The 26,168-nt window shown below is 46.1% G+C and overlaps 10 protein-coding genes across 10 annotated transcripts; 4 read left to right on the forward strand and 6 right to left on the reverse strand.

The window, feature by feature from the left end:
• Positions 1–422: 422 nt before the first annotated feature.
• Positions 423–962, reverse strand: K444DRAFT_520108 (uncharacterized protein; the record flags this gene model as incomplete). Its single annotated transcript, XM_024874019.1, has 1 exon — positions 423–962. A coding segment is annotated over one exon (540 nt), but the record flags the coding sequence as incomplete, so codon positions are not given.
• A 596-nt stretch (positions 963–1,558) lies between these two features.
• Positions 1,559–1,952, reverse strand: K444DRAFT_705348 (uncharacterized protein; the record flags this gene model as incomplete). The annotated part of the gene is made up of 1 exon (XM_024888106.1): positions 1,559–1,952. A coding segment is annotated over one exon (225 nt), but the record flags the coding sequence as incomplete, so codon positions are not given.
• Positions 1,953–2,696: 744 nt separating this feature from the next.
• On the reverse strand, positions 2,697–4,425 carry K444DRAFT_554117 (uncharacterized protein). Its single transcript, XM_024876638.1, has 5 exons — positions 4,267–4,425; positions 4,049–4,213; positions 3,941–3,994; positions 3,589–3,892; positions 2,697–3,534 (listed from the first exon to the last, which is right to left on the reverse strand). Exons 1-5 carry the CDS (start codon positions 4,351–4,353, stop codon positions 2,870–2,872), a joined length of 1,275 nt encoding a protein of 424 aa, XP_024741704.1. The 5' UTR covers positions 4,354–4,425; the 3' UTR covers positions 2,697–2,869.
• Positions 4,426–6,509: 2,084 nt separating this feature from the next.
• Positions 6,510–8,264, forward strand: K444DRAFT_660009 (uncharacterized protein). The gene is made up of 4 exons (XM_024886419.1): positions 6,510–6,725; positions 6,859–6,899; positions 6,955–7,457; positions 7,692–8,264. The coding sequence occupies exons 1-4, from the start codon at positions 6,688–6,690 to the stop codon at positions 8,256–8,258; spliced, it is 1,149 nt and encodes a 382-aa protein (XP_024741705.1). The 5' UTR covers positions 6,510–6,687; the 3' UTR covers positions 8,259–8,264.
• On the forward strand, positions 8,154–9,063 carry K444DRAFT_206154 (uncharacterized protein). Its single transcript, XM_024871046.1, has one exon. It carries the CDS (start codon positions 8,397–8,399, stop codon positions 9,009–9,011), a length of 615 nt encoding a protein of 204 aa, XP_024741706.1. The 5' UTR covers positions 8,154–8,396; the 3' UTR covers positions 9,012–9,063.
• On the reverse strand, positions 9,063–9,756 carry K444DRAFT_206146 (uncharacterized protein). Its single transcript, XM_024871045.1, has 3 exons — positions 9,597–9,756; positions 9,491–9,551; positions 9,063–9,445 (listed from the first exon to the last, which is right to left on the reverse strand). Exon 3 carries the CDS (start codon positions 9,421–9,423, stop codon positions 9,115–9,117), a length of 309 nt encoding a protein of 102 aa, XP_024741707.1. The 5' UTR covers positions 9,424–9,445; positions 9,491–9,551; positions 9,597–9,756; the 3' UTR covers positions 9,063–9,114.
• A 799-nt stretch (positions 9,757–10,555) lies between these two features.
• Positions 10,556–12,491, forward strand: K444DRAFT_582279 (Clavaminate synthase-like protein). Its single transcript, XM_024877786.1, has 6 exons — positions 10,556–10,921; positions 10,972–11,202; positions 11,261–11,346; positions 11,398–11,561; positions 11,623–12,361; positions 12,414–12,491. Exons 1-5 carry the CDS (start codon positions 10,684–10,686, stop codon positions 12,068–12,070), a joined length of 1,167 nt encoding a protein of 388 aa, XP_024741708.1. The 5' UTR covers positions 10,556–10,683; the 3' UTR covers positions 12,071–12,361; positions 12,414–12,491.
• On the reverse strand, positions 12,130–15,028 carry K444DRAFT_206129 (uncharacterized protein). The gene is made up of 7 exons (XM_024871044.1): positions 14,198–15,028; positions 13,684–14,102; positions 13,512–13,632; positions 13,092–13,459; positions 12,688–13,041; positions 12,414–12,633; positions 12,130–12,361 (listed from the first exon to the last, which is right to left on the reverse strand). Exons 1-7 carry the CDS (start codon positions 14,553–14,555, stop codon positions 12,189–12,191), a joined length of 2,013 nt encoding a protein of 670 aa, XP_024741709.1. The 5' UTR covers positions 14,556–15,028; the 3' UTR covers positions 12,130–12,188.
• Positions 15,029–15,159: 131 nt separating this feature from the next.
• K444DRAFT_705364 (S-adenosyl-L-methionine-dependent methyltransferase) lies at positions 15,160–16,798 on the forward strand. Its single transcript, XM_024888107.1, has 4 exons — positions 15,160–15,491; positions 15,553–15,679; positions 15,736–15,859; positions 15,918–16,798. Exons 1-4 carry the CDS (start codon positions 15,300–15,302, stop codon positions 16,702–16,704), a joined length of 1,230 nt encoding a protein of 409 aa, XP_024741710.1. The 5' UTR covers positions 15,160–15,299; the 3' UTR covers positions 16,705–16,798.
• Positions 16,799–20,383: 3,585 nt separating this feature from the next.
• On the reverse strand, positions 20,384–21,402 carry K444DRAFT_705368 (uncharacterized protein). Its single transcript, XM_024888108.1, has 2 exons — positions 20,541–21,402; positions 20,384–20,495 (listed from the first exon to the last, which is right to left on the reverse strand). Exons 1-2 carry the CDS (start codon positions 21,093–21,095, stop codon positions 20,430–20,432), a joined length of 621 nt encoding a protein of 206 aa, XP_024741711.1. The 5' UTR covers positions 21,096–21,402; the 3' UTR covers positions 20,384–20,429.
• Positions 21,403–26,168: the final 4,766 nt, after the last annotated feature.

Here is a 26,168-nt window from a genome sequence, read left to right on the forward strand (position 1 = left end):
AGATCAAAGGGCTTCGTTAGCTCTGCGGGGTCCAGGTGCTGCGGGCAGTCTGCGATACTGAAAGACATGGCCAGTCCTGAAAGTGCCAGTACACAGTTGAAATGATGGTCGTACCGTGCGTTGCACAGGATCAATATGGTATCGAGAAACACCTCCCACAACGTCTTCGAGTAATCGATCTCGGGGCGCTGCTCTTTTCTGACGAGCCCCAATAGTCCGTACACGCGATCTCGAGGATCAGTGTATTGGTTCATGCCAAAGTCGATTAGCAGCGCTCCCAGGCCGGTAGAGCCACGCAAATAGCTTTGTGCTCGATCAAGAAGGCTACATGTCGCTAGGGGTATGCCGGACGACACTGTGAGGGGCACACTTGCAAAGTTCCTCCAGTCGATCCATGTGGTACCGCCTAAGACCTCGATATTCTTAGCAAGCAAAATCTCCTGCACGATCCACATCCTAGTAAAGTAGGAGTTTTGTAACAACCTGGCAGCACTGTCTTTCCAAAACAGTTGCGCTGCTGGCGCCGATGCCTTTCCCAGCCAAATAATGAGAGATAGGCACCGGCTGTAGATGTCGGACATCAATCCGACTTGCTGATTGCGCTCGACCGTATTCTTCTGGTTAATGCTTATCTGATCGATCCAAAGCCAATTGGGTTTGTTCCTGGCATCACCGTGGAAGACTTCGAGGAAGTCCGCCAGGTTCTCACTGACATGTAGCAGTTTTCCATCAACAATCAGTGGGAATTGCTCCTCTTCCATCGCCTCGAGTTTCGGCCGTGCGTCAGCGGGTTCCGAGTATGACCATCGGTATGAAAGTGCCGTGTAGCGCGGCGCATTGTTGAGATCGAAATTCTCGAGATGGCATTGCACTATTGACGTTGCGGTCAAGCTTCTATCAACTTTTAATAGCCGTAATTGACATCTGCTCACGTCTAGGGGCCGATAGTTGTAGGCCTCCATCCGAAACTCGCTGCTTTGTTGGCGAAGTGAACGAGATACTGTGAACGAGATACTTCGCTGACCCACAGGACGATAACACGCGGTTGCGGGGCACCGTGTTGAAATTAGGGGCCTGAGGCCCCTAATAGGCTTAGTAAGCCCTGGAACCGAACGCCATGGGGCTGTGCACTAGCTTAATACCCTGTCCAGCTGGAATGTCATGAAAAATCGGGGTTTTGGCAGTACAGGGGTTGAGGGCCTCGGTAGCCGCGCCCGTCCGACTGCAATTATCTGTTCTAGTCCAACCACGAATATTCCCCTTCACGAAGGGCGGCCTCCCCTTGCGAATAGAACCTGCCAGTCGGGAATGCTTAGTACATAAACTATGAAGTAGCGGTGAAGTGTTCCTAATACTTTTCATCACCCATATTGATTACAAGCTTGATTCTTCTATTCCTTACCATTTTCCCAGTATTGTTATCTAATTTTTGCATACTAAATACACTTTACTGTTCACTGCCATGATTCTGCAGAGCATGAATTGCGGATATCTAGCTAATATATTAATTGTCCATCGATACTCTGCATATGTGGTGAATGGAGTTTGCGAAGCTCGGAAGGCATTCGGCCGTTTGCTTCGCGATGCGTTCTTTATCGACTGTGGACAAAGTTGGCAACGCAGCATCGAGAGATTCGCCATGGATGCGCTTTGTGAGCATGAAATAGCGATTATTATCTTCGTTCCAATCCTCAACGATAGTGGGAACTAGAATCGAGTCTTTTCGTTTAGGAATCGGATATTGCTGGCTTCGAAATTCGGTGGGTTACTGGATCGTTCTTTGAGGACAAACCGGGAACCCGGAGACTACACCCCTCGATTACTGACTCCATAGAAAAGCTTGATGTAGCTATGGTAACGGCAACGATATTGACGTTCAGGCGTCCAGCTGCACGCCTCGCAAGGCATAGCAGAAAAAGAAATTTGATTGGTAGTAGTCCTTTGTATCGGACCTTTGTGCAAAACACAAACCTTCCAGATCTTCACCTCGGTATTACTTTTCTCCGTTTAGCTGCACTTGCACAAGTTACGAGTTACCTCGTTAAGCGTAGCTGGTACCTGGGCGGAGTGAAATCAACTTCATCACCATAGCTTGTACAACACACTCCTCGCTGCTTCGATTCTGGGACGTCTTTATTATCGACACCAAGCCAACTTCACGAAGGGCGCGTCCTGGTTGAACCGTCTGACTCGGCTGAGAATTAACTACGGGACAGCTAGCCATACTCGTACAAGGAGCGGAATTCCTTGGAACTTCGAATCAAATCTCCCTTCCAAGCCATCAAACGCAACCGTCGCAGCTAAAATAATCGAACCATTAGAACATGTCACTCTGCCTCTTGTCATGAGAGTGCAATTGGATGGTGAACGCGGGCCTATATTCCTCAAACTCTATGACCTAATCATGCGTAAAAATTCGAAAATACCTCCCGCGGCTGTACTTGAATAATGGCAATGGGGAAGATGATGTGCAGATGGCGGAAAGGAAGGCTTTGGATGAATTTGGGCCTTCTTCAGTATATTAGTTTTACAGGTGATTTGGCGCCGTAATGCTTGAGTAATGGCGAGTCTACCTCTGGCCTCTCTGTTTATAATTCCATCTAACGAGTATCTTGAGCTTCCATATGAGATTTGCGAACAAGGGAAGCTGGGGGCATTATTGTTCAAGCGCTAGGTCAGGAGACCGAGGCAAGATGGGAGATCTTTAGATGGAGTAGCAATATCGGAAGTTATCATGGGTGGATCGAATATCAGATTCCATTCCTTCCTAGTGCCCACCCACTGGCGCCTTCCACGATAACGTTTGTTGAGCCCGTGCTATGATACAAAGGTGCCACGTTTCCAGGTCCCAACAAGCCAATTCAATAGCTCAACTAGGACCGTGGCCGTACATACACTGGGCATCATCACAATTATTACCTCTGCGCAGGCGATAACACAAACCATGCCTGGCAATACACCACTGAGCGTCATACTCGACCGGACTCAACGGTCTCGGGTACGAGTGATTCCGTTTGCACGAACTCGCCAAACAGTCGGCACGCAGATAATGCCAACTGCACAAATTGCGTTTCTTCATTGCTTGAATGAGACTCTCCTCAACACTCAATTTCTTATCAATGCGCTTCCCAGAATTGTTACGGATTATTGGTCGTAACCTTCCCGAATTGCTCACTGGGTTGCTCACTGGGTTGCTCACTAGGTTCTCCTGAGGGCGGGAAGGTGTCCTAGTGAAAAGGTCTACTATTTGCTGCACGGTAACTGGCGGCATTTGGGCATTCTTCCCATTTGTAGCGGTTGGTGTTACTCTAGGGGATCCACTGTGGCCGAACAATGAGTCGAAGATACGTGTTGTCCGAAACCCCAGATCGCCTATATCTGGTCGGACCACCCCGGCCGAGAGCAACGTTATGCGTTCAAAAAGTGTTGCTTGGGCCGCGTACTGCCTGAGAACGGGTACGTATCCCGCGTCGTGGCAACAGGCGAGCAGTACATGCTCACATTGAGGATTGACAATATGAAACGCTAGAACTTCTATAGGCCAATCTCGGTCAACAGTATCCTGTATTAGGTTTGGGTGAGGCGTACCTCGTAGCTTGTTATCGGCCTCTTCCTTCCCAGCACCAACATCCACGAAGTCAACCAGAGGATATCGTCTCGTAAAACCGCACCAAAATTGTCTCATGTCTCCCACGGAGCCAACCTTCTTATCTCGCATACACGCTTGAGCAAGTCCGCTTAAATTGGCATACGCTTTGACAATCACCGGAATTGTCTTGGCGTCCTTAATGGCAGGACCAAGGGACACCAGATACTCCCTAACTTTGGTCATGAAGTCATCTGCGGCAGATTGACCACCTTGCATACCGCAAGATAAATACTTTTCTTGAAACTGCATCGACGAATGTCAGCTAGTCCTTAGCTGGGAAGTTCGACATACAAGATAAATATCAGCATCCGCGTCAACTAACACAACCACAAACCGCGCTTGTTCCTATAGGCAACAAATCAATCGCCGAGAACAGACCCTGTTAGGAAGATATGGTACCAATGACGACAGCCGCTCGCGTAAAGTCGTAGCCTTGTCTTGCCAACCGCGCCGGGCATCTCTCTCGCTCTCCAGATCGGCCTCAAGGACTGCAACCTCCCTCGCCCGTTCTTTGGTCACATTACCAAGCTGTGCTTTGACTATATCTAAGGTTTCGAGAACCTCCTGTAGCGTATTGTGAGCTAGTTTGGCGATCAGTCACAGTATAAGGACCTTGCCTGAACCAGAGCCTCGCGACGGATCTCGACTGTTTGAAAGTCTTTAAAGCGACTCCGGTAGTCCTCCTGGAGGGTATAGTCCGCCATGGCTTGGCACCATTCCCGAAATAAAACTCAAAGGAGATAAAGGGTTGAGTCGGCGGGGGATTTGAAAACTTGTAGTGTGCCCAGCATATTTGCAAAGCCACACAATGTAGCGCCATCAGGTTAGTCATGAGGGGTTCTGTGCCGTAGCTGCCTCAGGCACTAAGACCATTATTTTATGCCTAAGGCATGAAATTGTTAGTCACATGCTCTGGTAGAAAAGGTTCGGGAAGAAGAAGATGTAGAATTGGTGAGGTGTGCCCCAAGGAATATGTACAGGGTTCCATGGTTGCCTGAGGCTCCCCAAGTTTTCTACTCCCTTTTATATATATCGTGCCCCTATAATACCAAAGCTAATCTACAATGCCACGTTTTCCGAGCGCAAATAAGCCATAATAAAATACAATTCCCAAACTCCGTTTCTGTCCGACTATTAATGCAAGTCTCCCAATTTCTATTCCAGTATAAGATGAGACGGTTAGCGGGGCGCGGAAAACGGGGGTCGCGCCTCGATCTGGTTTGGCGGGGCTGCATGCGGGATGGCGTGCTACTATCCAGGTTTAGCGCCACCACTTCAGGCAAGGCGTGCTCGCTTCGGGGCGGCGCTGCTTTGCCAACGTCGTATAAGAACCGCACCATCTCCCCATCGGCGTCCGTCTCAACTCTTCCATCTTTACTATCTTCACGCTCCCACTTCGACTCCCTTCTCCCTTGTCCCGTGTAACCAGCAATCTGCCTCCTGCCTCGTTGCAGTCTCATTCTCGGCCATACTTCCCTGCCGCCTCCTTTCCTGCCTACTAACCCACCTGGTCCAATCCTCCTCCCTCAGTACGACGATCGCCCCGCTCGACCCATCTACGGATGGTACGAATTCAAGTAATGGCTCAGCCGGCCGACGAAGCAGTACTACAGGAAAGCGTCGACCTTGCAAATCCCCTTATCTATACATGACCTTCAAAACCCGCCGAGTCCGAATTTCCCCTATTATCTGCCTTCGAGGTATATTACCTCTCCTCTCTATACGAGCCCTCCGCCTGATCCTGATTATCGCCGTAAGGGTGTGCCCCAGTGGCGAAAATGCCTTTCGATCCTGAGACCGGATATCAGAGAGTCCGCCTGTAGCGCTTGCATATAATCTGCCTGGCCGTAAACAAGTAACGGAGCTGAGCTTTCCTCTGCCACTTAGCCCGCCAATAGGAAAGATACCGGGTCCGCCAATTCCACTGCTCGCTCGTCGTTCTACTCTCGCCATATACTGGTAATACATTATTATCGGTATTGCTGCAGCTGAATCCCCTTATAATACAGACTGTTCGAAGTCCAAGTCCCCGATCTGCTACTCTGTACTCGATTTCCTTGATTGTTATACCGGCGATCACTCCTCGATTATACTGTATTGGCCGAGATACGAGTATCAAATCTAGTATAGCTCCTGACCGTCGCACTAATATAATCCTTCCGATAGGGGCTCCTCGGTCAACCCTGATAGTAGAGGCCTAATTTCAGAAAATCCTCTATACGACGTTATCTAACTAATCCAAGAAATCCCTTACGATGATGTAGCTAGCTTCTATCTTGCTCTGCCGAGAATTACGTAGCAGCTGTGGTCTGAGGCAGGGTAAGGAAACGGTAATCGCATCTCTTGCGGGTTTGGTATGCCTTATATTAAGAAGGTTCTTATATACGAAGTAGTATAGGTAGTATTTTAGTCTTCTCGGTATTATTATAGGTGAGATTATGCGAGATATGCAAGGGTTTACAAGAGGGGGAGAGTAGCTTAATTGGAGGACATTCGGTAATAAGGGGCTATGGGTTTATTTTTTTTTTTACGAGATGGAAATACAGGCAGTAGCATGCGGTTCCTTCCTGGCTCAGATATTTATAGACTATGTTATGTTCGCTATAAGTGAGGATAGAGACTCACAAAAGTATTTCCCATATAAACCCAGGAGTTTCTTTCTCAGAGTCTACCTTTCTGAGCAAAATCGAGCACTCGATCCTTTATATATAATAGACGACATTGTATTTTACTAACCCCCCTTGGCCTTAAGGAGCCAGTCTCTTCGTTTTCCGGGAATAATTACGGCTTTATATCTCCCTCCGGGAACTATTACATCTCTTCCCGCCTATAAAACCGCTATACTCGTGAGCAAGAAAACGTATACTTCAGATCCGTACTATAGAAATAATAAACCAGGTATGTACCGTAATTTACCGTAGGGATCGCAACTTCTAATAGTATAGAGAAGACTTTACAGCCTCACGAAATCTTCCGAATCGCAGTAATATCAATAACAATAATGACTTCCCGGACGTAAAGGAGCTCTTATTGGACATATGGCGAAAGAGTATACTAGCAAGCGAGGACCTAAACGGTAATGACCGTAACGGCTTTATTGATATCGACGAGCTCCTGTCCGGCGTCCAATAGAAGGAACGAACAAGTATAGATCCGGGCTACGGTGGAATAGCGGTAGACATAGTTGACAATAGTACTCGAGGTGGCAGTCCTACTAGTTCTAGTCGCTCTACGGCAGAAAGTAGTCGAGGTGAGTATACTACGTCTCCCAGTTCGGCCAGGACTTCATACTTACAGAATACTAGATCCCATTATCCTCAGTAACGACGAATCTGTAAGCGCCGAGTCGGAAACCGACTATAGCAATCTTGAAGTCGACCTTATAGCTAAAAGCGATTTCTCTTCTCCATACATTACAGATTGCGATATGGTGGACGGTGAGGGCTTCGACTCCGGAACCGTATATATTTCTAATCGTCTTATCGCCGACCATCAAGATAATAGTAACGATAGTAACAGCGGTCTAGCCGATGGCGCAAGACTCCAGCTTGCTGCTAGCCTTCCAAGGTCAGCCTCCCCTGGCCAAGGGTCCGTTACACACCAAGCTAGCCCCAAACGGGTCAATACCGAGATGATACAAGGGAGTGCAAGCTATGGTGGCCTCGATGTTACTAAGGGGGCGGAAGAGGAGGATATTGATGTCTTGTCCGATAATGAAGACGGTGCCGATACCTACTCTACGAAGACATTAGGGTCGTCTGCTATCTCTAGCGAAAATCCAGCCTCCGATAGCAATATTTCCCTTCCTGTGCTATAAGATGGTCAGTACGATTCCACTCAACCCCTACAGCTATACCTAGTAGCAGCGTCTCACCACTAGTCAGATTCGACGAACGACCTTCTGCCGAGGCATCGTCGCCGACGAGATGATACCAAAGTTGTCCGCCGCAGGCGAATACGCATGCCATCTCTCACCCAGCCACCTAGTACTACTAGCCCTATTTCTGCCGCCCTCGAATCTAACGATTTCGAATATACCTAGTTAGCCGCTCTACTGGTAGCTCCGGCCAAGGAACAAGAGGTCCGCGACATTGACCAAAGAATGGTTGACGATGGAGGCACCGACGATTCTAACGACGAATATTATGATGATATGAGCGATACAGCAGCTTCCGAGACACGACGCCCACCACGGTCTCGGAAACGGGTCAAGCGAGCGAAAGACATGGAACACAACGATGTAGAAACCCCTTCTACCCATTCCCCCAACGTGTTATATCAAGCGACTATAGCCACCTCGTCTGTAAATATGCAGGAGAGCGAACAGAGCGAACAGATCCCCATCCATGGATACTTGATACTAAAGACCATCGAATCGAAAGTCGTGTACTGTCTCACATTTTCTCAAGAACTTTTACCGGAACCTAGTAGAATATCGCAGAGACAAGGCATTCCCAGGAGCGTCTCTAGTAGCAGGGACAGGAGAGACTCGGAACGGTTGCCTGTGCAAGAGCGGGCTATAAGCAGGCCCGCCAGGAATTCGCGATTTTCGTACGATAATGACGAACTTCTACGGCAACTAAAAGGAGAGGGTTTTATCATGGGATGAGATTTCAGACCGCTTCCCCAAGAGGAGCAAGGGAACATTGCAGGTGCATTACAGTACCAAGTTGAAGCCTCGTTCAGGGACGTCAAAGAATGCAAAGAAAGGCCGGAGGTCTGGGTGAGTTGAAGGCCACGTCTGCGCATGGTTAGGCCTGATTTCAGAACAGTGATTCATCTGCAGCATGGTATTGGCCACCTCAGGTTTAGTGACCGCGGCATCTGGCAAGGCGCATACACGAGCCCGGCGCCGCTTTCGCGAGGTATAAGAAACCTCGCCCATCCCTCCTCGACCTTCATCCGCCTTCACTCCTCGCTGCCAACAAACTTACGCCGACCCCTCCGGCAGCTCCTCCTCGCATCATGCGCCGTCGACGCCTCTCGCTCAAACCCGCCCTCGTGCACCAGTGTCGGCGTGGCCGCCCCCGAAGCTGAGACTGAGACTGAGAGTCCTGGCGGTGCGACCGGTTGGGAAGCTATCACCCCTCGATTTCCCACTCTGGGCCTCGATCCCCCTTCTTCGGTGACGGCGCCCTCCTCTGAGCCGTGTCGCAGGCTCTCCCTAGGTAGTGCTCCACGCATTACGACCTCAGCAATCGAAAAATGCCTCGCAATGACGTGGCCACTCTTCTGCCTAGCTGAACCCTCGGATCAGTTACGTACCTGCAACAGCAGCGACGAAACGTTTAATTCTCAATCGTACCTGCTCATAGATCCGCACACAACATTAAGTCAACAAAGTAAGAAGCGACAAGAATAATTTCATCAATAATCAATTGCATTCTCGACGCACTCCAAAAATAGTCAACTTAACTAGGCCGTTCCCTACATTTAGCACTCTGCTCTATCATCCACATCTAGTACTAATTATACCCGCCATCCTTACTCCACTTCTGCTTCCCCTCATTTTCGCCCTTACTATAAAATTCCTCCGTCGGCTCCCCCTCCTCCCACTCCGCAGGCTGCTCACTATCATGCTCCTTCAATGGTGCTTCCTCGACTGAACCACCTGACTGGCCGCGGCCTGACTCTTCGTTGGTCACGGTATCGCCGAAGGCATTCGGATCTGACTCGCGGTCTTCGACGGGCATTCCGCAGTCGCCTTGATCTGCATTTCGCTTGCATTGGGAGTCTATGATATCTCGCTCGCTTTGGGAACTCTCTTCGGGCATCGTGAATGGAGTTTTTGCCGTACTGAGATGATGTAAGTATGTAATGTGATGGGGTAATTGTACATACTGCTATTTGAGTCAAGCAAAGTTCCAGATTTGAAAGCGCGTTAGACAGGTGGTGTGCTGATCTATGACTTGTAAATACGCGTCATGGCAACAACGAGGACACGTACTACTTTAGAGATCGAAATGCTTTCCCCGGGAGTTGTTTGAATAGAGGAAATCTCTTGCCGTAGGAGTCTGCTCGTGTTATACCAAGAAAAAGAGGGTCTTATTTTGAGAGGTTACAGGCACTTCCTAGAGGATGCTACTGTGACCGGGCGCTTCTCCAAAATTTCAGCCATGCATCGAAAAAGAAACGAATACTCGTCCAGAAGATTCCGTTAGGCAGAAATGCATCAAGCAAGAACTCTGGGCACCGTCTTGTGAGGTTCTGTCTCGGTGAAGGTGTCAATATGATAGGGCAGAGGAGGACTAGCACCTTTCTGACGGTGCTTGAATCAAGGTTTCGAACGCAGACTGTGTCTTTCCCCTATCAGAAAGATGCCGAAGGTTTGATGGTGCAGTAAAGTAATTGTTCTGCATGTTCTCTCAGTTGCATCTCCATCGATCAAGTGTGTTGATTGGTGTTGTTGGGTCGCTGGCATGGACAGTAGGTAACCCAGACTTACAATTACGCCCGACTAGAGGGGTAGATTCACAATTGCATGTGCTTGTTCGTGGCTCCGTTTGGCTCGAGAGGGGCTCTACAAAACTGTATAGAGGAGAGTGTTTTGCATGTGAAATATCACTCAGATTAGAACGCGAGGTGTGTGTCGGAGGACATGGCATGCATCTATCGCGGGGTAGTGACAGCTCACTTCAAGGGATACCAAAGGTTGTCACACCTGCAAGTATAATTGCTTCCTGATTCGTCTCAACACAGGCTAAATGCTTTGTGTCACTCTTGCTGCATGTTTCTCACCAATAAGATCCAAGATTGCAGCGGGTAATCAGCGCATGTAGGGAAAAAGATGGCTGCTTGAAAGGGTGGAGATTGGCCAATGGACGTAAAGGTATTGATTGATTGAGGCTCTGTCGTTGCTTCAAACGTTTTGCGATGGTAGGAGCGTTAGGTTCAGGGTGGGCGGATGCCCTCTCGTTGTTCTATGTTATAGATCTCCTTCTTTTGAAAACTTCTCCCAGCAGGATCTCATTGCCACAGATCTTTGACAAACACTAGGATCTTCTTCATTTTCTGTATCGGTTCCAGAATAGCCAATGGCTCCCTCTCGCATCGACGACAGCGAGATCTTGGGCGACTGCAACAGTGATCTCATTGCAGTCAAGGACAAAGAGTTGGCAAATCTCAAAGCCCGCCTGAGCCAACATGCTGTTGAAATTGAACAGGGGATGCCACGGGCTTGGATTGGAAGCGAGCTTGACGAAGGGCAGTACTTGATCGTTTTGACCGCCGAAGAGAAGCTTGAAGTCGAACTTGCTGCGAGAGATTACATTGGTAATCTCAAACTCCACTCCTGATTTATCATTATCTAATATTGCACGTAGCGTCTAGAAGACAGATCAGTCTCCTCACTCCGACATCCTTCCCTCTTCCAAAACTTGGTCCGCGAATTCGACTGGAGAGAGAGCAGCTGAGTGACGGACTTGGATTCATCATTGTGCGCGGGTTGAAGCCGAGTGAATATGACAGCCATATGAATATCGTGTTGTATGCTGGGATCTCTAGTTATATTGGTAACAAGAGAGCTATCCAATTCCCTGGTGGGCCAGTTCTATGTCAGTCTCTGGAAATGACCCGAGAAACATTATGCACACATCCTGACTGTATACTCAGCACATGTGATCGACTTGTCTTCAGACGAGGACCGGGAGAAACATCGTGGGAAATGGATTGGTACAAGCAACCAGAACTCAGCACTGGTAATGGAAGTCACTGTCTGTTCTCTGAAGGGCAAGTACTAACCTGGGTAGCCATTTCATACCGACAATGGACATATCCTATGTCTGTACAGCATTCACTCCGTCCCAAATGGCGGACGTTCACGACTTGCATCGGCACAGAAGGTCCTCGAAACTTTATATCGGGAGCGCCCTGATCTGATCGGAATCTTGAAGGATGACTGGGAATGGGACACGTAAGATCAACCACGGCCTTAGAAGACTTTCTCATCAGCATAACTGACATGTCATGAAAAGATTTGCGAAAATCCCTACCGGCTTCAATCGCCCGTTGCTCTTCGAGGAACACGACCGCACAATCCTCAGTTACCAGCGAAGACCACTCATTGGCCTATCGGATTTCCCTCGTCGTGCCGGCCTGAAGCCACTGACCAACAAGCAAATCGAAGCATTGGATGTTTTGGAGGCACTGGCAAGCAGATTCGGGCTGACATTCGAACTCAAGACTGGCGACATCCTGTACGTGAATAACCTGGCGCTTCTACATGGTAGAGAAGCGTTCAAATGCGAGCATCTCAATGGATGTCGCAGGCATCTCTTACGGATGTTCTTGAAGGATGAAGAGTCCGAGTTTCCGTTGCCTGGCCCGCTTGATGCCGTTGTGAGGGGAATGTATGAACACGATGTCGAGGAGGAGGAGTTTCCATGGTCACTTGCGCCAGTCCCGTATATACTTAGCCCTTGAGCAAGTCAGGATGCAGCGTCATTTCTTTATATTCTTTGTTTTTCCTTCTTCCAGATCTCTCAGCTCAAGTCGAAATGATTTCTATTCCCGTCCTGGCACGGTTGGGCATATGCAGATCCTAGGTGTCGCTCTTTCCAGATATTTCCCTGAATAAAATTCCTGGCCTATCCATGTGGCTATGAGGCTCTTTGACTCTTGACTTCTGATCCAATGAAGGTTGAAATATCTTAGACACCCAATACAGAGGTTGCACACGAGCTACATCAGGGTCTATTCTCTCGAAATCGGACCCTGTTATATGGTATCAGCGTTCGCCTTCAATGCTTCTCAGAAGAAGTCTTACATTCAATGGTCGACAAAGTCTTGACCAAGTCCACCATGTACTTCGTTGACGTCGAGTCCAGCCCCGCAGCGATGCTGTTCTCCCCCACCGACCAATCTAGAGTAAATGGATACTGACCTTGAGATATCACAGCGAAGTGAGCTATGATATTCTCCGCCGAAGCTTGCCACTTATCTAGCATCGATAATGAAGGGGCAGATGCAACGACTTCTCCCGGCCGCTATGTTCCGTCAGTTATGTCGCAAAATTGACTTGTAGTATTGAATGTACTTACTGCAGCAGCTTGGTGTCGTTTTAATTTTGTCACCTGGTGTTGGTAACAAAATTCAAGGTTGGTCATCAAGACGAACACAGTCAAGTATATCTCAAGCCAATGTACCCGCTTTCTTGCCATGATCTTTCGTTTCAGCTCCGAGAGAACCATCTTCCGCTTCTTTTCCACGAAGAACCGCCAGATCAAGTCCATTTCTCTATCGATCATGACAGGTATCGGCTTTCGGCCCACATATGGGGAGTGTGGACTGGTCTCGAGTTCGATGCCAAGGTCTTCCTCGCCACGAATACCGAAGCTCCTCGATTGCATTCTGGTCATACAGGCGATATGTAAAGACGTTAATAGCATGTTGCTCTAGATATCATTAACACTTTCATGACAATAGGGATGCAAATTATTCTTACGCTCTTGCTTAATCGCATGATCTCGTCAAATGTGGCGCTGAAGTACTTTCCAACAGCGCCAACTTTGAGCTCATTGACGAAGGTCTCAAGGTTATGAGCTACAAATTGGGCCATGGTATTGCGAATGGCAGGTAGATCGATCAGAGAGAAGGGGGGTAGGTCGAGAATGCGCGGTCCTTGCGGGGTAGGGTATGACTTTGTAACGACGTCGCCAAAGCCAGGACGAAACCTGCGACACTTGACAGTGAGATGTGGTACATATGCATGATCCTTCGCGTTCGACAGCGGATAGAATAAGTCGACTTGGCGACGGTCTTTTCCATGCCACTGTGTGATTTTTTTTGATCCGAAAGGGAAGTTCAGAGAAACTGTTGACATGAGCGTTGCCGGTGGAAGTAATTAGCGAAGCAACGCACTTACCGGTTCTGAAGAGTTCGGCCGCTGTTAATTGACCTCGAAAGCATGGCGTCTTCCATATCCTGCTGCTTGATTCTATGGCCTGGCACCGTCTACACGGACCGGGTGTCGAATCTTCGCTGCACTGAGGAGATTTGGTCAACAGTGCACATTTCCAAGTCATAGAATGACTTACTGCTTCCTTCATGACTTGACACCTAGTGCATGCTGAGCTGGCCCTGACGCTATTGACCTTCTCTAGCTCTTCGGCATTGTATCGGCGCTTGGAGGAATTCGGCTTCTCATCCACGGGTACTGAATCTCCACCAAACGCTATAGACGGCTCGTCAAGATTGGCATATTCAGCATCTTGAGGGGGCCCAGGGAGGACTTTAGAAGTTGTAAGTCCATTATTACTTGACCGCCGCGCATCTCTCGATGAATTGGTGCTATGTGAAGGTGTCCTTATAATGGCCGACGTACTGGAAGACGTTCCGCTCTGATGAGCGCTCTCATCGTTGCGGATGTTATTCGACAACAACCCAGCTGCATCATCTAGCCACTGTAACAGGACTTCATCATCAATATGGTTCCATGAAACAAGTCCAGGATCACCTTTGGGAAAGAAAAGCATCAGTATATTGCTCCAAATTATGTGAAGTGATGAAGCGGGGACAGTTTGAACGCTGGATGTTGATGCGGGAGCTCACCTGGTAGCGTGTGCTTGGTCAACAGGGTTTCTTCCTCGGAACTCATGTTTTCATTTGTCCCACTGCGTCTTTCAGGTGTAACGCTTGCAACGCCTGATGTTCTTCCAGAAATCGCCATAGGCATGCCTTGGATCTCTTGCAACTTATCATCTTCGACCTGAAACATGTCATGGCCACCTGGCCAGGTGTATAAGTCGACGTTCCCTTCTGTGACTTCACGTCTCGTAGACATCTCAACACCTTTATGCCTGTCATCCAGCTGATCCACAGTTTCCACATCGGCCTCCGGGTGACCAAAATTATTCTCGTGCTGATCTCCAGTCGAGATCCCTCGCTCAAGTCCCCATATTGAGTCCATGTAGCCGCTGAAGCTGGGTTCTTCCAAATCAGGATCCGGTGTTTTGTAGACGGCGGCGGTACTGGCATGTACATGGGGGTAGGGAAATGAACCTTGAGATCCAAGAGGTCGAGTATTGCCCGAGAAACTTGCTTGACTGTTTGACTGATTCCATTGATTCCATGAGCTCCAAGTAGCATCGTCTAAACCAAAGTCCCAGTTTTCGAAGTTCAACTGGGGCTGATCAGCTCGTTATTTGCTTCCTCATTTTGCCACATGATGAAGTTTGTTAACGTGATGTTGCCGACTTCGGAGAAGGAGGTATTCAAGTAGGACGACGGATGCCAAAGGAGGACAAATCCACCTCGTGGTGTGTGAATGAATTATTTGTGGAAACAAAACCGTGAATAGCTCTCAAGTGATCAGTGATTTCCAAGGCGAGGCCAAGAAGCAGCCCTGGCAGCGGCAGCCCTCTGGTGAATCCGCCTGGCAAGTTTGCTGGGGTGAACGGATTTCTTGAGAACTGACCGGTCAGGGTGGGGCCATGCATCCATTCTTGGCCGTCCTCGGCCATCCCTCACGGAATGGCCATTTCCGTGATTTTATTGACCAATCCCAGAAATGGTGAGTACATCGGATCAGATCAGCTGTTTTATCGGCATCTACTCTACTGTCTGGTACTAGACGGCTTCATTAATTGACTGTCCCTTTTATTGCTTCCCTGTTTGGCGAGTGTCGAATTTCGGCTATCGCAACACAGAAACCATGGCTTCATGGAATCTAGATACTCTTTCCACGCTTCTTGAGAGCATGCAGGGCAATTTGAATGCTTTGAAGCAAGGCCAGGTTGGTAGTACAGATGCATATGAAGTCCAAAAGCGTTTCATGTCAACAGCAGAAGAGATTCTTGCTATGACTTCTGACCCTGTTCAATTAGTCAAGAATATTGCGCGTGGGGTAAAAACTCACAACTCTGCACATTTTCCAGGCTGACCGACTGACTTCGTGCAAAATCTAGTATACAGCTTCTGTCGCCTTGGAAATCTGCTTGGATTTGAACCTTATCCAATATTTCCCGGAGGATGGAAGTGCCGTGGATTATTCGACTCTCTTGGAGAGAACTGGGGTTGACAAGACTGTACTTAGTATGATCTAGAAACATCTTATTGAATAGCTTCTGCTGACTTCGAACTTACGACAGCTATGGTTTTGAATTTGTTGAGCAAGAAGGGGATCTTCAAACAGCTCGGTCAATCACAGTGGAGTCACTCTGCTCTCTCGATCACACTCCTGAAGCCGTCTTTCAATGACTTGATTTCTTCTGTGTAGGTCGCCATGAGAACAGAATACACTTTGTAATTATCTAATAATCATATAATGTAGTCTGGACGAAAGCTTCAAAAGCTGTTCCACACTCCCATCATTCCTCCAGAAAACCGCCTACAAAACGCCAAGCCCAGGCCACACAGCCTTCAACGACTACTTCCATAACGACCTAGACTTTTATCACTTTTGTGCTTCCCAAGACATTAAGAAAGGATTGAGATTCTCTCGTGCCATGTTCCAGGTAGCGGAAGCAAGCCTTCGATTCTTCGATGCCTCGTATTCTGTCCAGCAACTCGCAGCGTCTGATCTGATTGTTGATGTTGCTGGGGGCCTAGGCCAGACGGCCATCTTCCTCGCAGATCGTCTACCGGAACAGAAGTTCCTCGTTTTAGATTATTCAAGTGTGACTGATGAGGGGGAACGCCAATGCCCTGCTCATCTCCACCATTCTATCAAATACCAGGCTCATGATATGTTCAAGTCCTATGGCGAAGTCATGGACGGAAATCAGGACAATCTCGTGTTCTTGCTCAAACAGGTACTTCATGATTGGGGCGACATAGAATGCATCCGGATCCTGTCAAATGTACTCGAAGCTTTGGGAAAGTCAGGAAGAATATTGATCATTGAATCAGTGAAGCCACTTGAGAATGTCAGCTTGAGCACCGCGATGTCAGAACTCATGGTGATGAGTATGTTTGGGGGGTTCCATCGCACGTATGCGGACTATGAGAGGTTGATACTTGCAGCTGGGTATGATGTCGCTATCAAGACTTGGTCTGCCAATTCTGGTCAGCATGATGATTTTCTGGTTATTGAAGTGCAGCCAGGGGGTGTATCTTAAGGCAGGTTCACACAGAAGCCAAGAAATAAAGAGGCGGAGTTCATTACAGCAAATTATCTGGAATTTTACTGTAAAAGTAGCTAGGAAATCGCGGAGCTTTCGCTTAACAATTATTAATAACTATGAAAGTTCTCTTGCAATCCCAATCTTCTGCCATGACCCAATAGCCCAACTGCCGTGTCCACTTCCTCGCGTACCATACAAAAACAAAACAAAGAAACCCAACAACCTCCCGCCTTCATCCCTCCAACCTTGTCCAAAACAAAAACATATCAAAGAAATCCACCTCTTCCTCCATCCCTCCAATCTTGTCCAGAACAAACACTAAACAGCTTCCAAAGTACAACTCCCACATCGCTGATGCGAGCACTCGGGACAACCATCAACAAAGGTAGTCATCCCGCCATGTCCGCATTGACAGCAGAACCAAACCCAGACAATCCTTCCCATGGGATTGGCCTTGTTGCTACCACTACAATCTACTACCACGTGAGTCGCTTCCTGAAAGTTGCTTGAGTGTGTAATTTCCAAAGGCTTATCTCCCTAAGTTGATCCGTTAGTAGTGAATCCGTTTGAGGACATTGGATAAACTTCACAATTTCGGGGGATTCAAAGGCCATAAGGTCATTCCAGAGAGACTCATAGATATCACGACCTGTGAATTTGAGATTCAGATTGTTGGGGTTGACTTTCGCTTCAAATTAGTCTCGCTTCTCACATTGGGGGAGATGTTCCTGCGTAACTTACTCGGCTTGAAAGTCTCAACGTGCTTTGCCCATGAATAGCTCCCATCAACACTGCCAACAACAGCCTTGAAACATTCCATTGCGGAAACGGAAGATTTTTCTGAAACGTCCCTGTTTTTGAGTCGGCAACGGAGGAAAAGTAAAGTCGTAGGATTCAAGACTCTCAGAAGATTGCGGTGTTCTGTTTCTACACTCCATCAATGATCCAGACCAGCTCATTATATATCAGCATAACCGGCCATTTTTGAAGCTCCCAGACTTCTATGCTATGCCCGAGCTGCTCTTGTTTATGTCAATGTTTAGCTCTGACTGGTAGATATCAGAATAGCCTCACTTCGGAAGCTTGAACCGGTCAGTTCTCACCATTTCCTCCACCACATAATTTCACATAGCCAGCTAGCCTGCTCAAGATGCTCAGAGCTATTGACCGCATAGGGTCAGGATTGGGCCATGATGTTGGGCTTCTTTCAAGTCAAGTTCACATTGCGGTAACCGGTGATTTCGAAAGTTCTCAACTCGAGAATCTCAGACCAGTGAGCGCAAAGTGACTCATTTGCAGGGCTGTCAAAGAGAAAGCCTACCAGCTGAAGCTACTAATTTCTATGGAGCTGTTAATTTTTAGTCAGTCTTGGGCAGATTTGTAAAATAGCTGTGACCGGTGATTTTCGATATTCTCGGGTCGGTGGGTTCGCTTGCCGGTGCGTTTCCAGAGCTACAGTCTTTTCCGCCTTCTAAATAAATGCTTTCAAGATATGGATATGGGAACGAAGTATAGAAAATACCTAGTGTGGTATTGCACTTATTATTTTTTGAGTTTTTAAATAGGCTCGTACAATTGATGCGCGCTTCCAATATTAGCGATGAGCGTATCCCTGCAGCCGCCTCCAAGATTCGTTTTGCGAGTAGGGACGGAGCTGATTGGATATCAATTCCAAGCACTATTCCTCAAGTTGCTATGAACTGGGGCATTTCGAAAGGTTAGAGCTAAGCAAAGCTTTGTTTACTACCTTCGCTGCATCCGATATCTGTGTACTTGAAGGGGGTGGAAGGGACATAACATATTTTCAAGTGATTCTATATCAAATTGAGACGCAGAAGACAGAAGTTGGAAAAAGGGTGCCCGGAATTCTTTCGCCTGAGTGAAGGGCATCAAGGTATGGATAATCGTTGGTGGAAAGGTTAAGTAGATAGATATTGTATGAGCCGTTCACTTCATCATAAATTCTCAATTTGATGCTCTCCTGAACCTATGGTCCCATGTCTCCTGTTCTCAAACACCAGTGAAGATAATTTACAACTGATTATCTACCTCTTCCCTGTCATCATCGCCATGTTCGAGCTCGTCGACCCTGTTACCGGCGATAGTTCCCCCAGACTGAACGCGACCGGTCCCTTCGTTGAGTTCGGTATGACCAAAAGGCGCTCCCCGGGCATCCTTCTTAACGAAGTCTTTGGCAGTAGCGTTAGACGTGGTACCGTTATTCTCGGCTCGCTCGACAATCTCATCTTGCTGTTCTTGGGTGTTCGGAGTATAGGCCATCTTGCAATGTAAAGCTGTATTAGGACTTGTAAGTATGTATCATGATATGAATAATGCATGTGTTGCCTTCTCACCCGAGGGAATTCAGACACTGAAGTAGGCGGGAGATTGTAAGCTGATCTGCGTAATGCGAGGCTATGGCTTGTAAGTTCTGGATCTCAAGAAGGAGTGAACGTACAAGTAGCTTGAAAGGTGTTTTGGTAAAGTTCATGTTTGTCTGTGGAAACAAATCATCTTCAAGCGGGAATACTCTCAAGTTATATATGCTATCAGGCTAGAAGGAGGCTCTTTCTGACCTGCAAGCTCTTGACTTCGGAATGTCACTGCCATTTCACAAGACTCCTGCCATCCAATGCATACAGCTCCTCGTACCACCCGGATACTGTGTGTGCAGATCGGCACCAGTGAATCAGATGTCTGCCTTTACGCCCGAGTTGCGCGCCCTCGACTCTGTATCCCTTACTCAGGCGCGATATCATCCGTCGACGATCGGGGAATATAGAGCCTTATAAAGATCTGTAACCTTCCTTACCTGACAATTCGTGGTTCACACGGTTGTATCACGCCTGAAGTCCGGAAACATCTCAAGGCGCGCACACATACAAAGAAGCTGTTTCCATGGCGCCCACTTGGCCTGGAAAATGTTGGCGGAAGAAAGTGGAGTGGTCAATTGACATGGCAGGAGCAATACCAGTTACTCGATTCTCGATACAAGTACTTGCATGACCGGGAAACCGTCACCGAAAGGCGCACAATGCAACGAGATGCCTACCACAAGCGGCGACGACGGTGGCCTATGTCGAAACGGAGGAAGAGGGGCTGCGTCTGGCTAAGAGAATTTAGGCGAGACAATAATCTCAAAGGTCAATATTCTGAACACGGTTTAGAAACACACAACTGACTGATATATACATACAGTTCCTGCTCTGATCACGGATTAAGAGCGGTCGATCTCCATCCTTATTGACATCCAAATTCAACACTTCTCAAAACGTCCTACGAAATTGCGCCCAAAGTCAGGATCTCTTATGGCTATCCTTCAGCAGGCCCATGGACATCAGCAAGCCTTTCTTGACTCTGTACTGCGAATCTCGACTTATCAACCTCTTCATTGAGAACACCACTTTACTCCAACCACTGCGCACCCTATCCTCAGCACCCGTCTCAAATCCCTCAAGAAAACGCAGTCTCTCGTCTCGATCCTCACTTGACAAGTGCGGCGACACGAACGGAGTGGTTATCCCTGACCATAGTGCACCATCGACGCACTGCCAGAAGTCGAGGTCTGTCGACCACTTCTGCCAATTGTACAGGCGACTGCCGTGCGCAAACCGCCGATCTAGAGCCGCAAGTCGCGTGAGCACGAGATCAAAGTCACGCGTTGCGAAGATTCTTCGGATTGGCTCTAGGTTCGGGGCCAAAGTGTCGTACGGGGCGATTTACGAGAGCTGCAGGCTGCTGGCAACAATCCAGTGCTCCAGCGGATGGTGTTGCTGCTCTAGTACCTACCCTCGTTAGTACTTCATCTCGGCGGATTCATGTCTACTCACTTTCTCGACCTCAACATAAGTGTCCATTGTCCCAGGGTGACGCTCATATTCCGTTCGAAGGCTGTGGCGTACTTTGCATACAGCAACAAATAGCTTGTCGAGAGACTCCGCTTTTGTATTATATCCGAGGGCACAGTCCACGAAGTCAGAGAGGGGGATTCGGAAGATCGCTTGACACACGGCTGCATGGAATTCGGCCGCAATTTCGGAAGGGATCCCTTCGAGTGGTACTCGCCAATTCCAGTTCCATAGAGGCTTACCATATCCGAGTGGCATTCGGAGTATCCGCCAGAGTTCATTGACCTTGGAGTCAGCTGTCAGGTTTGAGTGGTCGGCATGTTGCTCTCTGGATGGGTTCTGAGATCTGCAATTGAGCTCGAATAGCACATCAAGATCCGACCGCGCCTTCAAGTAGCCCTTCACGGTGGTTTCATCCATACCGGGAATGAGCGAGCAGATCACTTCCACTCTACTCGTACTTTTAGTGGTCGCTATCTTTCGCTGGGCTTCTGCTTCCCACCACCTAGTTTCAAGGCGAGAGGATCCCGATCCCATGACATCGAAGGGCCAGCGGAAGGAGTAGACGCTGCTAACGAAAACAGATTAGGCTTCAAGAAGCATTTGCAGGATACGGAACAGACCAGCTCAACGAAGCAATATAGAACACCTGGAGGGTTCTTGGTGCGTAAGGTTTGGAGGAAGATAAACGGAAATAATGGTTAAGGAAGTGGAATTTGGTAGAGCAGAGTGACTGAGGAGGTAGGAGTGAAGGAGGCTTGGTGAAGAAGTGAGGAGATGGAGGGGAGACACGGGAACTTATACAAAGGCTGCCTTCAAAACCTCGGACTGCAATCCTTCGTCACATCTGCATGGTGCAAATCAATACCAACTGAGAGGCTGTGTTTCGAACACAAGATGCACTAGTCGGCATACAGTGTGAGCAAGAAATACTTAAGGTATTCATACTATTCATGAATATTCATGAGTAGTCTTAAATAGAATATGAGTAGCGTAAAACTCAAAAAATTTGAGTAGAGTAGAATATATATTCATGAATATTTATGAATAGTTACGTGCAAATCACGTGATTCCAGTAAATTGACATATATTTAAATTTTTAAAAAAGAACTAAGGTATCTATTAAGTAGCCTTATATAAGCTAAGCTAGTACTTATATAAGGCTACTTAAGTACTAATTTTCTATAATAATAAATTAATTATCTTCCTTAAAATCTTGTTTTTTCTCCTTATTCTCTCTCTTTTTCTCTTCTTTTTTAGCCTCTTCTAATTCGTCTTTAAATAATCCCTAACTTTTTAAGCAAGCTATTCTTTCAAAAGTATTCTTATTAAGTCTATTACGTAATTTAGTTATAATAAGAGTACTTTGAGAGAAGAATCTCTTGCTATAAGCCAAGAAAGCTAAAATTCCTAAATATTTCCTAGCTATTAAAGCTAAAGCAGGAAATCTAGTAGTACAGTCGGTCCGATCCAAAAGCGACAAAACGGTCGCTCTTTTACGCCCATAATAACCTTTTAACCACAACCCCATTTAATGTATACTAAGTAATATGATTATAGAGTAGAACCAGGCAAAAAATACCTATTAATCAGATTTTTAATATAATTTGTGGTTCATTAATAATCGAGGTTCAAAGTGCACGGACCCTTTTTACTTTTTTGATTTTTCCTCATACAAAACGCCAATATTGTTGAAATTAGGGGCCTGAGGCCCCTAATAGGCTTAGTAAGCCCTGGAACCGAACGCCATGGGGCTGTGCACTAGCTTAATACCCTGTCCAGCTGGAATACCCTGTATAGCTGGAATACCCTGTACGGCTGGAATACCCTGAACTGCCATGGGACTGTGCATAGCTGGAATACCCTGTACGGCTGGAATACCCTGTATAGCTGGAATACCATGTACGGCTGGAATACCCTGTATAGCTGGAATTCAGTGTACATCTGGTTTAGGGGTTTAGTACATGTGACTTAGGGGGTTCAGGGCTATATATACGGGCTACTTACCACTGTAGAACAGCAGTCAATTCAGTACGTTTTACTTGGTTTACATTGCAAGCACGTGACCCTAGCTATATTGCTTTAGCTAGTTCAACAAATATATTTGCTCGCTAAGGTCACGTGATCCCCAACTTCAGGGGGAGATCGCGGCATCTCACCAGCCTTATTATTAATATAATAATAATAATTAAGCCCTATAAGCTTAAGTAAACCTTCCTAAATACTAAATATAGCTTTTTCTGGTATTATATATATTATATATATGGTAGGGCCCTAATTATATGGGTTTCAAGCTAACTTTTGGCCGAACTAAATCCATAAACCTTACTTATTACTTAGCTACCTTCTTTCCCTTACTTTTGCATATTATCCCATTCGTCCATTACCTTTTTAGATATCGTTCCAAGCTCTTGATTAATCAACCAAGTACGGCAAGCTAAAAAAATATCCTCGTTGTCCAGATAGGAGGCACTAGCTCTTTTACCACCCCTAGTTTCCTGTAGAATGCCATGCTACTATCGATAGTAATTAAATAGCCCCTTAATTTGCCGAGCTAGTGTCTTTCCATTATTAAAGCAATAATTACTGGAAGCTACTAAGAGTGATGCATTAACCCTTCTAAGTCGATATTGCCCTAGCTTTAGAAGCTATTAGCTATATTGCCGGAGTAAGTATAAGTCAGCGATTATACGTGAAGTATATAGCTCTTTGGTTTGAGCTAGCTTAATATCCATATCGTCAAGGACTTCTTGGTAAGTCATTCGTACGTCTAGAGCTTCGTTATCTCCGCAAGCGTTTCCAATAAGGGCATCCAAAAGTAGCTCGTTGGTTTTATCGTCTTTATCTTCAAGCCTTTGCTCTTCCCTTAATTGCATATCCCTAGGGATATTAATTAGCCTCCTGACAATACCGAATTATAGCTTCTTTTATTTAAGAGGTGGTACAATTATAGGGGTCTTAAGCCTACTAGATTACTCTGTAACTTGAGTATCTTTTGCCCTCTAATCATATATATGTCTTTATTGAGTTCTCAATGGCTTTGCTAATTCCTTTATTATTTTGGAGATATAGGAGCCTCTGGAAGCTAGAAATAATATTAGTATACTTATATTATAATATAAAAATAAGAAACTTACTAGTCTGTTCTGTAAGTCTTTGCTCTCGCTATGCGAATATAGGCTTCTCCAAAATAATCGTCTTATTACCACTAATAATAAGCTTTTGCTGAGCTCAAAAGAAAGTCGAATCTTCAAGCTCTACTTCATTGCTTTGTTCAATATCTGATTCATTAGAATCATCCTCTATATTAGAGGGTTTCCCATACCGTTCGTCAATAGATACTTGTATTGGAAAGTAATCGATTTATTAATGGAAAATTAATATATTAGAGGTTAATAATCTGTAGAATGACTAGATACAGGAGAGTGAAGTGTAAAAACAGAGGAAAAGTGTCTAAAGTAAGGGATTTATTCCCATTACCCTTCGGCGATACCGGTAATACCGAGCCCGCTTTCTCCAATACATTATTAATCAGCTAATAAATCAAAAGTAATCAAAATGACGATATACTAGTAAGCTTGGTAAGCTCAGCGAGTGACGCATGACAAATGAGAGTGGAGAACCCTAAATTAGTGGTTAAACCTGGTGCTGGAAGGACTAGTGAGCTAGCTATGGTAGCGTACTAATTTTAACACGCCTCCTCCTTATAGTCGAGGTTCGATGTCAGTAAGGCTAATAAGCCCCAATTTCGATCGTAGCAGTTCAAAAGCCGGTCTAGGGAGTGGTTTGGTGAGAATATCGGCCGTTATTTCCCCCGTAGGAACGTACTTGAGATCGATTTCCTTGGTATTAATGTGGTCCCTAATAAAATGGTGTCTAATATTAATATGCTTGGTTTTTTGCGAAAATCGGGCATTCGTAGCTAGATCCATAGCTCCCTGAGCGTCCGTTTTTACCTCGATTAAGCCTATAGGAATCGATATTTCCTTAAACAGTTACTTTAGCCATAAAGCTTCTTTGATTACCGGCGTCAGGGCGATATATTCAGCTATAATAGTGGCTATAGCGACAGTTTTTTGCTTGGTACTAGCCCAGCTAATAGAACCACCAAATAGGGTAAAAACCATGCCGGAGGTTAATTTGCGATCCTATAAATCGCCTCCATAATCGGTATCTGAGTACCCTATAAGCCCTTTATTAGACAAAGTATTATATAGAATGCCCATATCAGGTAACCCCTTAATATATTACATTATACGCTTCTGTACGGTACCATGCAATGCTTTAGGACACGAATTAGAACGTCCTAAGTACCCTGCGGCAAAGCAGAAATCGGGTCGTAAAGCTAATAATGGCCATATAAGTAATCCAGTTCGACTTTAATATTTAGTAATATTAATATCAATTCTATTAGATGCCATAGGTTCGGCCATTAGAGTAGTAATGGGCATGTAACCTTCCATTTAATATCTTAGGAGCATGTCTATAAGATATCGATTTTGGTATAAAAACACCGAACCGTCCCGCAAACGTACGATTTCCATACCCAGAAGCGTTTTGATTTCTCCCATATTAGTTATATCAAACTTCTAATATAATTAAGCTTTGATTCTGTTAATATGGTTCATATTTTTTCCTATAATAATTATGTTATTCACGTAAATAGTAATTAGAATTAGTAGCTAATTAACCTCGTGTTTCCGGTGGATATAGAGCGCTAGATTACTAAGTGATCACTGGAACCTAATAGAGTAGAAAAAACGATCGATTACCTAATACCAAACCCTAGGGGCTTGTTTCAGGCCATAAATGCTCTTCCGTAAGCAGTAAATAAGGTTTATTCCTTTAGTAAAACCAGGAGATTATTCCATATAGTACTCTTCTTCCAATTCTCTATATAGGAACGCTATCTAAATATCTATTTATTAGATATATAGCCCATATTTAGCCGCTAGGGCTAATATAATTCGAATGGTAGAAAGCCTAGTAACTAGTGCAAACGTTTCAAAGTAATCTACGCCATATTCTTGCGTATAGCCTTATACTATAAGCCTAGATTTATAGCGTCCATTAGACTTGATTTTGAAGATCTAGCGGCATCCGATAGTTTTTTAGTATTTTCATACCACTAGATTCCAGGTATGATTCCGTAAATGGAAGTCTAGTTCCTTCTTAATCAAAGGTCTCCAAAGATAGGTATCTGGACTAGAGAAAGCTCCTTTAATTAATAATAGAATTTTGGAAGCTTCTGTATTCTGGTTACTAACTATTAAAGCTCGGTAATCTACTATTTCCCCGGTAATTCTAGTCGATTTCAGACGTCTAGGGAGTAGTTTATCCCTAAAACTAACTATTTTGGGCGCCTCCTAATTTATAGAACCCTGTTCAGAAGCACCTGTGGGTACTACAGGTTCTTGGTTATTCTCAAATAGGGGCTCAGGGGGCTCGCTTAGGTCAGGAGTACCCCTAATTGCGTTACGTGACGCGTTTTCAGTAGTACCCCCTTTAGTATTGGAGTGATTTTCTCTATCGTTTTCTAATGGATTATTAAGCTATTAATTTCCAGTATCAATAATAATAGTATCTCCGTAATCTGTATCGGGGTTATCC

The sequence above is a fragment of the Hyaloscypha bicolor genome, assembly GCF_002865645.1.
Source record: "Hyaloscypha bicolor E unplaced genomic scaffold K444scaffold_17, whole genome shotgun sequence".
NCBI classification, from domain to species: domain Eukaryota; kingdom Fungi; phylum Ascomycota; class Leotiomycetes; order Helotiales; family Hyaloscyphaceae; genus Hyaloscypha; species Hyaloscypha bicolor.